The 13154-nt window shown below is 43.6% G+C and overlaps 1 protein-coding gene across 3 annotated transcripts in view; it reads left to right on the top strand.

Annotated features, from left to right (window-relative positions):
• Positions 1-11590, top strand: part of MIER2 (MIER family member 2) — a 46360-nt gene extending 34770 nt beyond the window's left edge. For 2 of the 3 annotated variants that reach the window (XM_040417507.1, XM_040417505.1), the window contains exons 6-12: positions 4913-4976; positions 6445-6593; positions 6761-6842; positions 6977-7071; positions 7165-7289; positions 7385-7461; positions 9579-11590. In XM_040417507.1, coding sequence (XP_040273441.1) covers positions 4913-4976; positions 6445-6593; positions 6761-6842; positions 6977-7071; positions 7165-7289; positions 7385-7461; positions 9579-9865 — 879 coding nt within the window. In that variant the 3' untranslated portion in view covers positions 9866-11590. The remainder of the gene's footprint in view (positions 1-4912; positions 4977-6444; positions 6594-6760; positions 6843-6976; positions 7072-7164; positions 7290-7384; positions 7462-9578) is intronic. The other variant, XM_040417506.1, reaches the window with a different exon arrangement.
• Positions 11591-13154: the final 1564 nt, after the last annotated feature.

Raw genomic sequence — 13154 nt, 5'->3', positions numbered from 1 at the left:
AAACTGCTGAAAAAGTTTAATAAAGACCAATTTAATTTTTTTTAGCCCAAAATGTGTAACGTGTAAGGCTTTTACATTAGTGTTTTTGCGGATCTGTCATGGATCTGCAAAAACACTTCCGTTACAATAATACAACCGCATGCATCCGTCATAAACTGATCCGGTTGTATTATGTCTTCTATAGCCATGACAGATCCGTCCCCATTGACTTACATTGTGTGTCAGGACGGATCCATCTTGCTCCGCACCACATGGCGGACAGAAAAATGGTGCAGGCAGACTTTTGGTGTCCGCCTCCAAAGTGGAATGGTGCAAACTGGTGCATTCTGAGCAGATCCTTTTCCATTCAGAATGCATTAGGGCACAACTGATCCGTTTTGGACCGCTTTTGAGAGCCCTGAACGGATCTCAAACGGAAAGCCAAAACACTAGTGTGAAAGGAGCCTAAGGTGTTCATAGCCTTTAAAGAGTCACTAACTTTCACACAATTTGATAGAGAATGATGTAATTAACAAATGTATAAATCATTTAATTTAAAAAAAATCTGCCAACATCCACCTGGAAAAAAAAAAAAAAGAGCTGTAAGGTGATGGCCATGAGCAGTCTCACTTCCACATAATTTGCAGTCCACTGTCTGTTAGGCTGGTGAGACCTGATAGAATCACTGTCTCCTCAAGAGCAGAGGAATGTCCTGTGTGTCTTTTTCTTGTTCTCTCCCTTAACTGCTGTGTGCGCTCCTTAGATGAAAACAAACATGGTGAATAGTAAGGGAAGTCACTGCCAGTATAGTACTGGCAGTCTTTCATAGAAGGGGATGCCAACTGCTTCTGATAGAAATGCATCTAGCTCTGCAGGTGAAGTAGGGAATAACTTGACTGAAGAAGACATTAGGGAAGCCCAAAAAAGCCTACTTTTTCACAGTTCTGATTGTACAATGAAATAGGGATCGACCGATTATCGGTTTTACCGATATTATCGGCCGATATTCAGGATTTTGAACGTTATCGGCATCTATTTTGCCGATATACCGATAACATATTGGGAACAAGGATCGCGCTGCTTTCAGCGCTCTCCGTGTTCCCTCAGCAGCACAGGGGAGAAGGAAGCGGTGTCTCCCTCCCCCCTGTGCTGCTGCTGCCACCAATGAGAGGAGAGGGGACAAGAGGAGGGGCGGGGCTATGGCCACTGCGCCACCAATGAAGATAACTCTAATTCATATACCTGAGGCGGGAGCTGGCTGCAGAATCACTTAGCCGGCTCCTGACCTCTATGACAAGTAGCTGAGGCACCTGAGGGGTTAACTACCGAAGATCGCAACTACCGCTCATAGAGGTCGAGAGCCGGCTATGTGATATCTTCATTGGTGGCCCCCCCCCCCCACCCCAGTATTAAAACATTGGTGGCGCTGTGTGCCCCTCAACCCCAGTATGAATCATTGGTGGCATAGTGCACCCACCCCCCCACCCAAGCCCCCCAGTATTAATCATTGGTGGCAGTGGCCACAGGGTCCCCTCCTCCTCAGTGGAAGTTCCGATCGGAGCCCCAGCTGTGTAATCCTGGGGCTCCGATCAGTTACCATGGCAGCCAGGACGCTATTGAAGCCCTGGCTGCCATAGTCAGCTCCCCTGCACAAAGCACAGAGCAGCAGGGACAGTGTGAAGTCCTATTCACCCTGATAGATCTCTATCAGGGTGAATAGGACAAGGGTTCTAGTCCCTAAGGGGGCTAATAGTAAACACAAAAAAAACACACCAAAATATTAATTATAAATGAAAAATAAAGATTTTTAAAAAAAAGACACGTTAACAATAAACATATTCATTTTCAGCAGATTTGTGTAGGAATTTTATTAATTTTTTTCAAAAATGAAAATTCGCAGAATATCGGTATAAATTATCGGCTATCGGCCTGTAAATTCAGATTATCGGTATCGACCCTAAAAAAATCTATATTGGTCGATCCCTACAATGAAACAGCCATTGTGCACACTTATTATTTTTTTTAAACTCCGGTACGCTTTAAGCTGGACATACACATAAGATCAGTGTTGGCTGAATCTGCAGATTTTGGTAAGACCAACCAACACTTTGTGTATGGGGACCTCCCGAGTGTTCCCCAACAGCATAACTCGAGAGACATAAGCATTAAGTCATCTAATTTCAACATCTCTGATCTATTCTCATGGAGAAAGCCTCTTCCTGAGGAGTCTTGCGGCAGCTTTCTCCCCCTTCCCTGTTCCGAACACATATGTGCACAGCCAGGCCAATCTTGCACGTGTAATAGAGTGTCAGCCACATGCTCTCTGGTGTGTATAGCAGGCCTTAGTCCCCTCTCCCTTTCAGTACTCATGCATTCTCGTGGGGTTGGGGGGGAATATCTGACGGACATGCAAGTATTTGGCAAACAGCTACCTAATGTATATGGCAATAAATCAGTGGCTGTTTTAAGCATTTTTATTCTTTTTTAGTCATAACGTGCCAAAATAAAAATCTATCATATGATGGACACACTGATCCTCGATGTTACACTCAGGAGCCTCAGACACTTTCTGAATAGAGATGAAGTAGTTTGTAAGAACTGATTTGTCTCATCAAGCAGAGTTCTACACCTGTGAGGAGGTGTCCCTGAAAGACGGGCACTACCCCTTCCACTTGATTGACAAGACCAAATATTTCCACCAGCCCTTAAATCTTGCACCTGTGCTGCCAGCGTGGGAGGAACAGGGAGCAGTTGCCCCAGGTGCCAAACTGCTTGGGAACACTCAGCCAGCCGGATTCTGTCAAGACAATACCAATGCCCGCGCTGCTGAGCAATAACTGCACTGATGATGCTAACCCTGCATCATTAGTGCACTTCGGAGGCTTATAAAGAAAGCTAAAGTACCTGTGATTATGTGATTTCAGGTGCCGAACCTGTTTAGAGTAAAGGCACTGTACTGTCAATGGTGTAGTTCTAAGGGTAGGAAGGTGCAGGACTTGTGGATGGCATCATCAAAGGTCCTTCACCCCCTGATAGTATATAGAAGAATTGCAGGAGAAACTCTCTCCCTCCAAGGTTGAGATTGGAATGGAGTGTTTTAAAGGAGGTCCTCCCTATGAAGTCAGTAATGTAGCCTTTGTGTGGAGCAGGCTAGAATGCAGTGGATAAAAGGAGTTCTTCAATGCAGAATCAGTAATTTAGGCTGAACTCTAACCCTGTACCTAGCCCTAAACCATAACCCACACTGCAGCATTCAGGCTAGATGAAGCGCTTATGCGCTTACCTATGTAGCCTAGAGCCACATGACCATCAGTGACATGTGCCCAGTAATGTCACGCCTCTTTTTACCCACTTCTGTGTAGCTTCTACCCTCCCTCCAAATCCAGTCTCACTGCTTCTGTTTTGCAAGTTTTCGAGAGAAGCATGACATATGGGTACAATACTGCTGCCAGACGTATGGGTGGTCAGGGGATTATGCTGCTGCTAGTGTAGGAGAGGTTGTAAGGGGACAATACTGCAGCCAGTTGGGGAATTTTACTAGTGCTGCTCAGAGTGGTAATATTAAAATTCCTATGGACCTGCTGTGCTGACTCTATTTAGGCCCCTTACAGTGATAATCGTCCATATTAACTGCACAAGAAGCAAGCGCTGTATATGTATGGCGCTTGGTGCAGGGCTTTAATCCGGAGTTTTGGATTAAGTGTTTTAATCCAAACTCCGGATAGGTCATCAGTATCTGGTGGGGGTCTGACACCCAGGACCCCTGCTGATCTGCAGTTTGAGAAGGCAGAGGAGCTTCTGTGAGCCTACCTAGCACAGTGGCGTACATTGTATAGCGGCTGTGCTTGGTATTCACTTCTATGGGGCTGAGCTGCTCCTAGACCATGTGACACATGAACGTGTCATCACTCGGCCTAGAAAAAGCAGCGAACAGCTGATCAGCGGGGACCCCGGGTGTTGGACCCCCAACAATCCGATACTGATGATTTATCCAGAGGATAAGTAATCAGTATGAAAATCTCAGAAAACCTCTTTAAAGCTCCTGCTGCATAATGCTCAATTAGCGGTATGCATTGAATGGAGGAAGCCGTGTTATCGACATATCACAGGTTAGGGGAGATGCAATACTTGGCTTGCGATGACAACCCACTGTACTCTACCACTCTGAGTAGCGTCACAAGCGCAGAGGCCCTGCTTCTACTGGAGCAGGGACTGTGCATGCTCCGCTACACTTCAAGATAGCAGCGCATGAACAGTTGCTGCTCTGGGAGCACAAGCAGATCCTCTGCGCTTGCACCACCACTCAGAGCAGCTGCATAGAGGTGAGAATGTAAGGGCCCTGTCAATCAAGCAGCAGTGGGAGAGTTCTCAGCTTTGGGGACACGTCCTCGAAGATGTAGAAATTTGCTTTTGAGCTGAATCAATTCTTAAGAATCGATTCGCTCATCTCTAGGGTCATTTTTAAGACTGAAGCATTTATGAATGCTTATGTTCAATTTTCATTTACTTATATGGCAATAGGATGTTTCTCACACAAGCTGAAAGCGGTGAATTATTAGATTTTTTTTATTTTTATTATTTTATTTATTTTTATTATTTATTTATTTTACACATTTATATTTTGCTGCTATATTCCAGCACTTTACAGACATTAGCATCAAGCTGTCCCCAATGGGGCTCCCAATCCTAAGTTTCCTATCATTATGTCTTTGGAGTGTGGGAGGAACCCGGAGTACCTGGATGAAACCCACGCAAACAGAGAGGACCTACAAACTCCATGCAGATGTTGTCCTTGGTCAGATTGAAACACTGAGCCACCGTGCTGCAATTATTGGATTCTGCTTTAAAGGAATTATACTGTAAAAAGGTTATAGCATGTATTTAAAATGTTATAAAACAATACACATTGATTTCATATATTTTTTTCTTTCAGGAGGCTATGTTTGGATCTGAGCCTCAGCTTCCATATCTAAGATACACTCCAACAGGTAAGAGAGGTAAGGAATGTACTAGTATGTGATTGTATGGTCCCCTAAATTGTATGGTACCACTAAAAAATCGGCATATAAATCACTTGCTTTTTTTTCCCATACAGCGAATACAGTTTCTTTCTGGCATTTTATTCTCTATAGAGAAGATGGCAAAATGCCAGTGCTTCGACGTTGTGTTTTATTTTTTTTTTAAACATATCCCAGAGACCCTAAAACCTCCACCTAATATACAAAAGTGAAAAAATGTCAGTATGCACACACAAAAAAAAAAAAAAGCTTGTGTAGCCTGCGTTTCATACTTCCCATATACTGCTAACTCAGGCGATGGCATTTTTACCTCCAAACACACAAAAAAAAGCACATGTGCAAGAAAAAAAAAGTGAAGAGCGCTGAAAAACACCTCTAAGAGCCTACCCTAATATTTTTGTGTTTATACATTGATCTGTATTCGATCTGCTTTTTTTTAATTTTTTTTTTATTATTATTTTTTTAAATCCGCTTTCATTTCAACGGGGCCACAAAAGATGTGGAGAGCACACAGTGCGCTGTCCACATGCGTAGGTCCGTTCTGTGGCCCCACAAAAAAAGTATAAGGATAAGACATTTTTACAGGAGTTAAAAAAAAAAAAAATGGTGGCATGCACACAGCCAGGATTTGTGTTTTGCAGATGACCGCAAAACAGATACCGTTGTGTGCATGAGGTCTTAACCACCATACAGCTATATTTAGGAAATAATCTAATCTAGCCCTAAAAATTCTCATCTGTTATCACTTGATAGATTTTTGCAAGCAATCATTTTATGATATTAAAGGGATATTGATGGCCAAGATGGGAATATGTTGCAGTAAGCACCGACCCAGAGAGGCTGAGTTATGGAAACAGCTGAGCAGCCAGCACTCCTCGTTTTCCGTTCAGTTGTTTCTGTAAGACCCGTTTCACACTAACGGTAAAACAAATACGGCAGTATGTTCCGGCCGAGAACAGCCTGTGTGAAATGTCCTTGCCGGGCGCAGCTGGCAATCCGTCCGGCCCCATTGACTATAATGGGTTCCAGCGGAGGTCCAGCCACAACCTGAAGAGTGCTGCGTGCAGCGGTATTTGTACAGCCGCTCCTCTGCATGTTTGCCGGGTTGTGGCTGGATCTCCGGCGGACCCCATTATAGTCAATGGGGCCGGATGGATTGCCAGCTGCGCCAGGCAAGGACATTTCAGACTCTGCAGGAACAGCCTGCCGTATCTGTTTTACAGTTAGTGTGAAACACCCCTAACTCTGGCCACCCTGGTGCAGCGCTTACTGTGATATGTTTCCATCTTAGTAGAGCTAAGCTGAAGCTCAAAAATTCTGACACCTCTAAAGTTGGCTCTGCCCCCTGTACTAGACATAACAGTGTATTAGATTTGCCTCATAGTGTTCCTTTGTAAATGACGCATAGAAAATGTAGAATATACATTTGTATCCCCATGACTGCCAGATTCTCAGGAAAAGGACCAACTGCTGTGGGATCCTAATGTCATACCAGAAAGAGAAGTGGAGAGTTACCTCAGTCAGGCAGCAGAATATCAACACCAGGCCGGGGGAAGATATCGCCAAGATGAAGGAAACGTCAAGGATAATGAACAGGTGACCTATATAGATGTTTCTGACGTGTATGAAGAGGACTTCTGGGTCTTTAATTCTGTGTTTTTTCCTTTACTAATGACTGCATGTGATGTTCTGAGGTTTTACATTTGCAACCGGTTGACTTCCCTCTTATTTCCATTTAGTATTTCTCCACCACCTTTTTTTAGGCTCTCTACGAATTGGTGAAATGTAGATTTAACACAGACGAGGCTCTGCGGAGGCTGTCTTTTAATGTCAAGGTTGTACAAGGTGAGGGATGTGCAGTTACATAGTTTAAGGGGTAATGAGGAATCCATTTTTTTTCTAGCCATGAGCAGATATTTGTACTGTATAAAAAAGAATCCTACCTGGACTTTATGTATTCCTTCCTATGTCCTATCTAGGTCATCTATGTGCATGGAGTGAGGATGAATGTAGAAGTTTTGAGCAAGGGTTTCGGGTCTATGGTAAAAACTTCCATCTTATCCAGGCCAACAAGGTGAGAGTTGCTTTGTAATTTAAGTGTGTGCATTTTTGAATCGCGATGGGTTGTTTTCTGACTGAATAACCCTTTCCTCCTTCTTTCTCCAAGGTGCGTACACGGTCAGTGGGGGAGTGTGTGCAATACTACTACACCTGGAAGAAATCTGAGCGTTTTGAGCATTTCGCACAGAGCCGCCTGGGCAGGAGGAAGCAACTGATGACCACTACATCAGTGTGAGTTGTTAATGGTGGCAGTTTTATGTGCTGATCTAGCACTCATGCACACAGCTAGATATAATGTGGAATATGTATCTTTTCTCCTCTGCTAGAGAGTATGAATGTGATGTGCCAAACTTGGACTGTCGATTTGGGTTGCGGGGATTGGCCTTAAGGAAAGATGGTATTGGTAAGACTAATTAAATCGCATCCCTATTGCCTGTAAATTATGACATTCAATCTATGGGGCAGATTTATCATAGCCTAGCCACGTATGCTGGGTTGTGATACCAGGCATGCTTCCGGATGCTGCGCCTGCTCTATGATGAGGCGTATGCTTTATCATAAATTAGGTGCAGCATCCAGCAGTCCGTGAGCATGAATTGAAATGTAAGGCATCCCCTGCCTGGAGTAGAAGATGGTAAATGTGGTGGCCCCATCCTCGCTTTGCCCCTTTTTCGGGAAAGTAGTGAGGCTGGCAGAGTAACGGCACATGCGCCGGCGCAAGTGCCATTGAAAAAGTGTATGATAAATGTGGCCCTATAAAAAAAAAATCTATGGGAATCAGCATGACTGAGGTTTTTTTATTTTTTTTTCCCTAATGCAAATTTGCAATTTATATCTAAAAAGGGATGTCACTGCTTGGCATGGTTTCCGCCCAGAGGCTGCGATGGCTATCCACACATGGATTAGCCACATTGAATGTTACATCAGCGATAGTGATAAGCGAAGAGAGCTTCAGAAGTTACATGCAAAGTCGCTTTATTCAAAACTTCGGATTAATACTGCACGGAGATCTGTCTCCATACAGTATTAAAATGTATGGGCTCCAATGAGCTGAAGTTAGTTATTCGTGAAGTTGCCCAAGACTTCGTTGAATAACTTTGGTAGTTGATTTTTAAAGTGGAAAACCACTTTAAAACTTGAAACCGAACTCTTCTTCGGTTCCAAGGTACCAGTCCTCGCTGGCACGGCGCCCGGCCTTCTCTTCAACCACCTTATCGGCGGGGGTGTCGGGTGTCAAACTCCCACCAATCTGATATTGATAACCTATCCATCAATATTACAAAAGCGGACAACCCCTTTTAAAGGTATTGTCAGTGTTCTAATAAATACAGTTTAATAGATAATACTCAAAAATAAACCTCTGAATAATGTGAAGGTGAGAAGATTTCATACCAGTAGTGGTCAAACCACCATAATACAGGGGCCTTCATGTGGGCCAGATTTGTGTCCTGCCATCTGAGATACTGGCACTCTCCCCACCCCTTCAAGAGTGTCATCCACTGAATACAAATAAAGTGGCAATATCTTGTACGGTAAAAGCTACCTTCCCTTATATATGGCTATAACCACACAGCTTCCAAATACAGTGGCACCCACAAGTGACACCCAACATAAAATGCAGCTGCATTTCCCTCAGAAGCCTACTGCCCCATCTACAAGCCCCTCTTCCTCATGTAGAACCTTACCTCTCCTGCCTGCACCCTCATCATCTTGGGCTACTTTCACATTAGCGGCGGGTGAACAGCCTGCTGGATCCAGGCTGCTGCTAGTGCACCGTGCCGCCGGAGGTCTGCTCCGGCCCCATTGACTATCACGGGGGCAGGCCGGAGGTCCAGCGGCAGCACAGCAAACCTGCCGAGAGGCAGCCAGAATAAAACTACGACATGTCGGAGAAGGCTGCCGCTAATGTGAAAGTAGCCTTATATTCAGCTATCATGTCCTCCTCGTTTTAAGCAGGAGGCCACATGACCGTGCAATACCTATTATTATGTCTCGGTTAAGACAGAGGAGTCATCTTTATTAATGGAGTTGTTTGGTTTCAGCAAGAAAGTGGACAACCTTGAAAAATAGCCCAAAATAAAGAATTGAGCAGTACTTACCTATCTGTTCCAGCATCCAGTTCCCCTACCCGGACTCTGTTCACCTGGCTGCAGCGGTGACATCAGGTTGATGGTATGTGACCACTGCAGCCAACCACTGGCCTCTTTGGTGCACAACTGAAAGTGGACAACCCCTGTTTTATCATATAGGTCTGATAACTCCTTCATGCATCCAGCACCAAGTGTGAGTCAGATCATTACTTCAGATGCATGGTACTACATTTTTTATACAGATATTGTGAAGGGTATTGTCAGACAGAATACCTTTTTAGCTTTCTTTTTTCTTTGGGGGTTCCCCACTAGCTCCCATCACACACATGGAGATATGTTAGATAATGTGGTGCTGTACTCTTCCTCCATTCTTTAGTGCTATATTATCAGCTGTCATAATGATTTCTATTCTTTCTCTTCATGAATACAGCAGGCTCTAAGCAGAACTCTTCCCAGAACACTACCTGCTCCTGCGAGAAAGACCAGTTTACTTGTGGACTCCACTGCCACCCTTCCCCCAACCAGGAGGATCATCAAGTGCCTCCGCCAATCAGCAGTGGAAATCTTAGTCTTGATCTCTGTCCTCCAGAAAGGCCTGTATTGCTTGATGTCAGGAAACAAGACCATCCTCTGGAGGCATTTAATATGGGTGACTTGTCCCTTCCCGGCTTCATGTCAAGACCATCAATTTTTTGTACCAATCCTATCTCCCCCTGATTTCACACCTTTTGGCATAAATGAAGACAAGGCTATTTTGGCACACTTGATGCGTCCACTATTGCGTCACCAGTTACTTGTGTTCCTATCTGCTGATTTTTATGATCTCAGGAAGACATACCCAACATTACCAGATGTTTTGGAGCATTTGCTATTTGAAGTATTGAGTGGTGACATATGCAGGAACTAGATATGTAACGTATGCTCTTTTTATTTAATTGTATTTTTTTTATGGGTTCGCAATTGACCTGTGAAATTGCACACTAACCAGTTCTGATATATAATATGCCCATATAATGTACTAGTGTTTTGTTGTTTTTGTTTTTTTATTTTTTGTTATGCAAGCACTGTCATTTTCAAAGTGCTTCTTGGTCAGTTTGTTGACTTTTTAAATAAATGAATTTTTGACAAACCTGTTATGTTCATGGTACGTATTGAAACCTTTGTTTTTAGGCCTGGCCTGGCACAGTAGAGTATGGCCACTGCCATTTTGTACTGCCAGCCATCTTGGCTTACTTGCTTTCGTGGACTGCAATAATGATACTGTCTGAGCTCAGAACCTGCTGTTATATGAAGGGATGGTCACTGGTAATGTTCAGTAGACTGAGCAGACATTTTCTTGGTTTGTTTGCAGTTTGAGCAGTGCTGCATGTTGGTTCAAGCCTTTCTGTACCTCACTAGATTGAACCGATTTTCAGTACCACTTGCATTCTAATGTCCAATCCACAAGCGTGTACTATTGTACATATTTTCTAATACACTTTGAATTGTAAGATGCATTTATTGTTTGCCTATTTAAGCTGCTGTATTTCATTTGAGCTGCATCCACGTAGAGTTTGTTCTAGGCACCCATTACTCCTGCATTAAAGAGCATCTGTCAGCACGATCCGCCCTATTAAACCAGGCATACTGCCTGTTGGGGTTGATGATGCTGAGTTAAACGATCTCTCTGTTTTTGAAATTGGTGGCCCCATTGTAGAGAAATCTGCACTTTATTTCCTAGGCTAATGAGGTATTCGGGGTATTAATAGGCAGGCCTAGCCCCTTAGATCACTGCTTCACCACCACTGTAACCACTTCGGTAAATAATGAACCAGAATACGTTCTAAACAGTGCAGTTTGGATCTCTGCATCGGGGAAAGCTTGCTTAGATCCAAACTGCACATGCACTGATTCAGCATTCACCAGCACTTGCACAGGAATACAGGGGCAGGCAGTAAGAGAGGGAGAATGTCTGTCTGGCCTTGTCAGGGTAGTGGGTCGTGGAAAAGGGAGAAAGGTGGTGGTGAAGCAGTGCTCAGTAGGGATAGGTCTGCCCCTCAGGACTCCAAATGTATCATTAGCATATGCAATACAGTAAGGGTGCTGACACACATTCAGGTTTTTTAATCCAAAACCAGGAGTAGATAAGTTGTATCTGCCCTTAATATTTTCTCCTATGATCCACACCTGAGTTTGGGTTCAAAAACTGCATCAAAATGCCTGAACATTTATCAGCACCCTAACATGACCACTTATTTCAAATACAGAGCGATCTTTTATCTTGGCATGATCAACCCAAACAGGCAGTATGCCTGGTTTAATGGGGTTGATCATGCTGACAGAGGCTGTTTAAGATATTTATTTTCTAGCCAGCATTCTGAAGGCACAGTGCAGATTTTTGCGCATATATTTTATAATTGGTTATGTACTTGGAAAATAAAATATTTGTCTTGTTCTTTACAACTATTTATATTCAATCAATTTTTTTAAGAGAAATTACAGTATATCATATTCATTTGTACAGACTCCATATGTGAATAAACATTTGTAAATACAGCAATTAGGTTTTGAGTTGTTTTTTTTTTTTCTGTGACCAGAACCACCAATGGGTATTGTTCCCTCGCCCCAAAGGTTGACATTATTCTTTTAATTTTATTAACCAGTTGCATACCACCCATTGACTATATACATCCATGCTGTGCACATTTAACTCTACAAAGTCATTCCTGAATATTTAATCTCTAAACTATTTCTAAACTAGTCATGCAATTGCAGGCTAGGGGATCCCACTGTGACAGCTGGGCACCCATAGAAAAGGCAAGGACCGTTTTTACCGTCCCTGCCTTCTCAGTCACTGTATACACATTAATAAATAAATGCCCTGGCTTCAGTGATCATGTGAGGGCTGGATTACTGTACTAGCTGCTGGGTCTTAGCAGACCCAGATCAGCTGTGCAGTGAGGCTTACCAGTAGTGCTTCACTGTCCCTTCTGATCTTTCATATTAAAGCACATATTTTCAGATCCTTTTCCAATTTAACTATTTAGCAGCAATCATGTATTCTTTTGTACCCAATAATTTATCTAATCATAAGGGTGGCATGATCTGAGGGCTAGTTGGGAGTTAAAACGTTTGATAACACTGTTATGAAGACCGTAGGGTAAATGCTGCCTATGAAACTGCAGTTCCATGCGCCATCTGGTGTTCACAAACCTAAATTGCACCCTGAATTTTCTCACTAGTCTATTTACGCGCTTAGGGTTTGTTCATGAAATTGGATATCGCTATGCGCTCACAGGAGTCTGATGTGAGCGCTAGCGATGCTACATCTGTAAGACGGCTCACTCACTGTTACCATGGTTTGCTGCTTTATTTTGAATCGCCCCTTTCAAGATAAAGCATATACTAGTAGTCTAAGGCTCCATTCACACATCCGTAATAATGGGTCCGCATCCATTCCGCAAATTGCGGAACAAGTGCAGACCCATTCATTCTCTATGGGGACAGAATGGATACGGAGAGCACACTATGTGCTCTCCGCATTTCCGGAGCGCGCCCCAGATCTTCCGGTCTGCGTCTCCCAAAAAGAAATAGAACATGTTCTATTCTCGACTGCAATTGCGGACAAGAATAGGCATTTCTATGGGGGTGCCGGCCGGGTGTATTGCGGATCCGCAATGGACTACGGATGTGTGAATGGACCCTAAGGCTCCATTCACACATCTGTAATAATGGGTCCGCATCCGTTCCGCAAATTGCGGAACGGGTACGGACCCATTCATTCTCTATGGGGACGGAATGGATGCGGAGAGCGCAAACTTCTGTTCCTTGGCGTCCCACGTGTAAGAGTTTACCTCTCTTGGTGCGGATAAAGCAGGCAGGTGCAGCCGATAGTATGTCTTTGTCGTCTCTTATGTCTCGCTCTAATTCCCGCAAGATGAGGTTACCTTTTCCGCTGTTCTGTATTTATAGAAGTATTTTGTAAGGTCATTAATTCATATTTCTCCTATATTGCATGGCCATGCTG

The sequence above is a fragment of the Bufo bufo genome, chromosome 2 (genome assembly GCF_905171765.1).
Source record: "Bufo bufo chromosome 2, aBufBuf1.1, whole genome shotgun sequence".
In the NCBI taxonomy this organism is placed as follows: domain Eukaryota; kingdom Metazoa; phylum Chordata; class Amphibia; order Anura; family Bufonidae; genus Bufo; species Bufo bufo.
The sequence above is the reverse complement of the archived record's forward strand: the minus strand, read 5'-3'. Positions and strand labels throughout refer to the sequence as shown.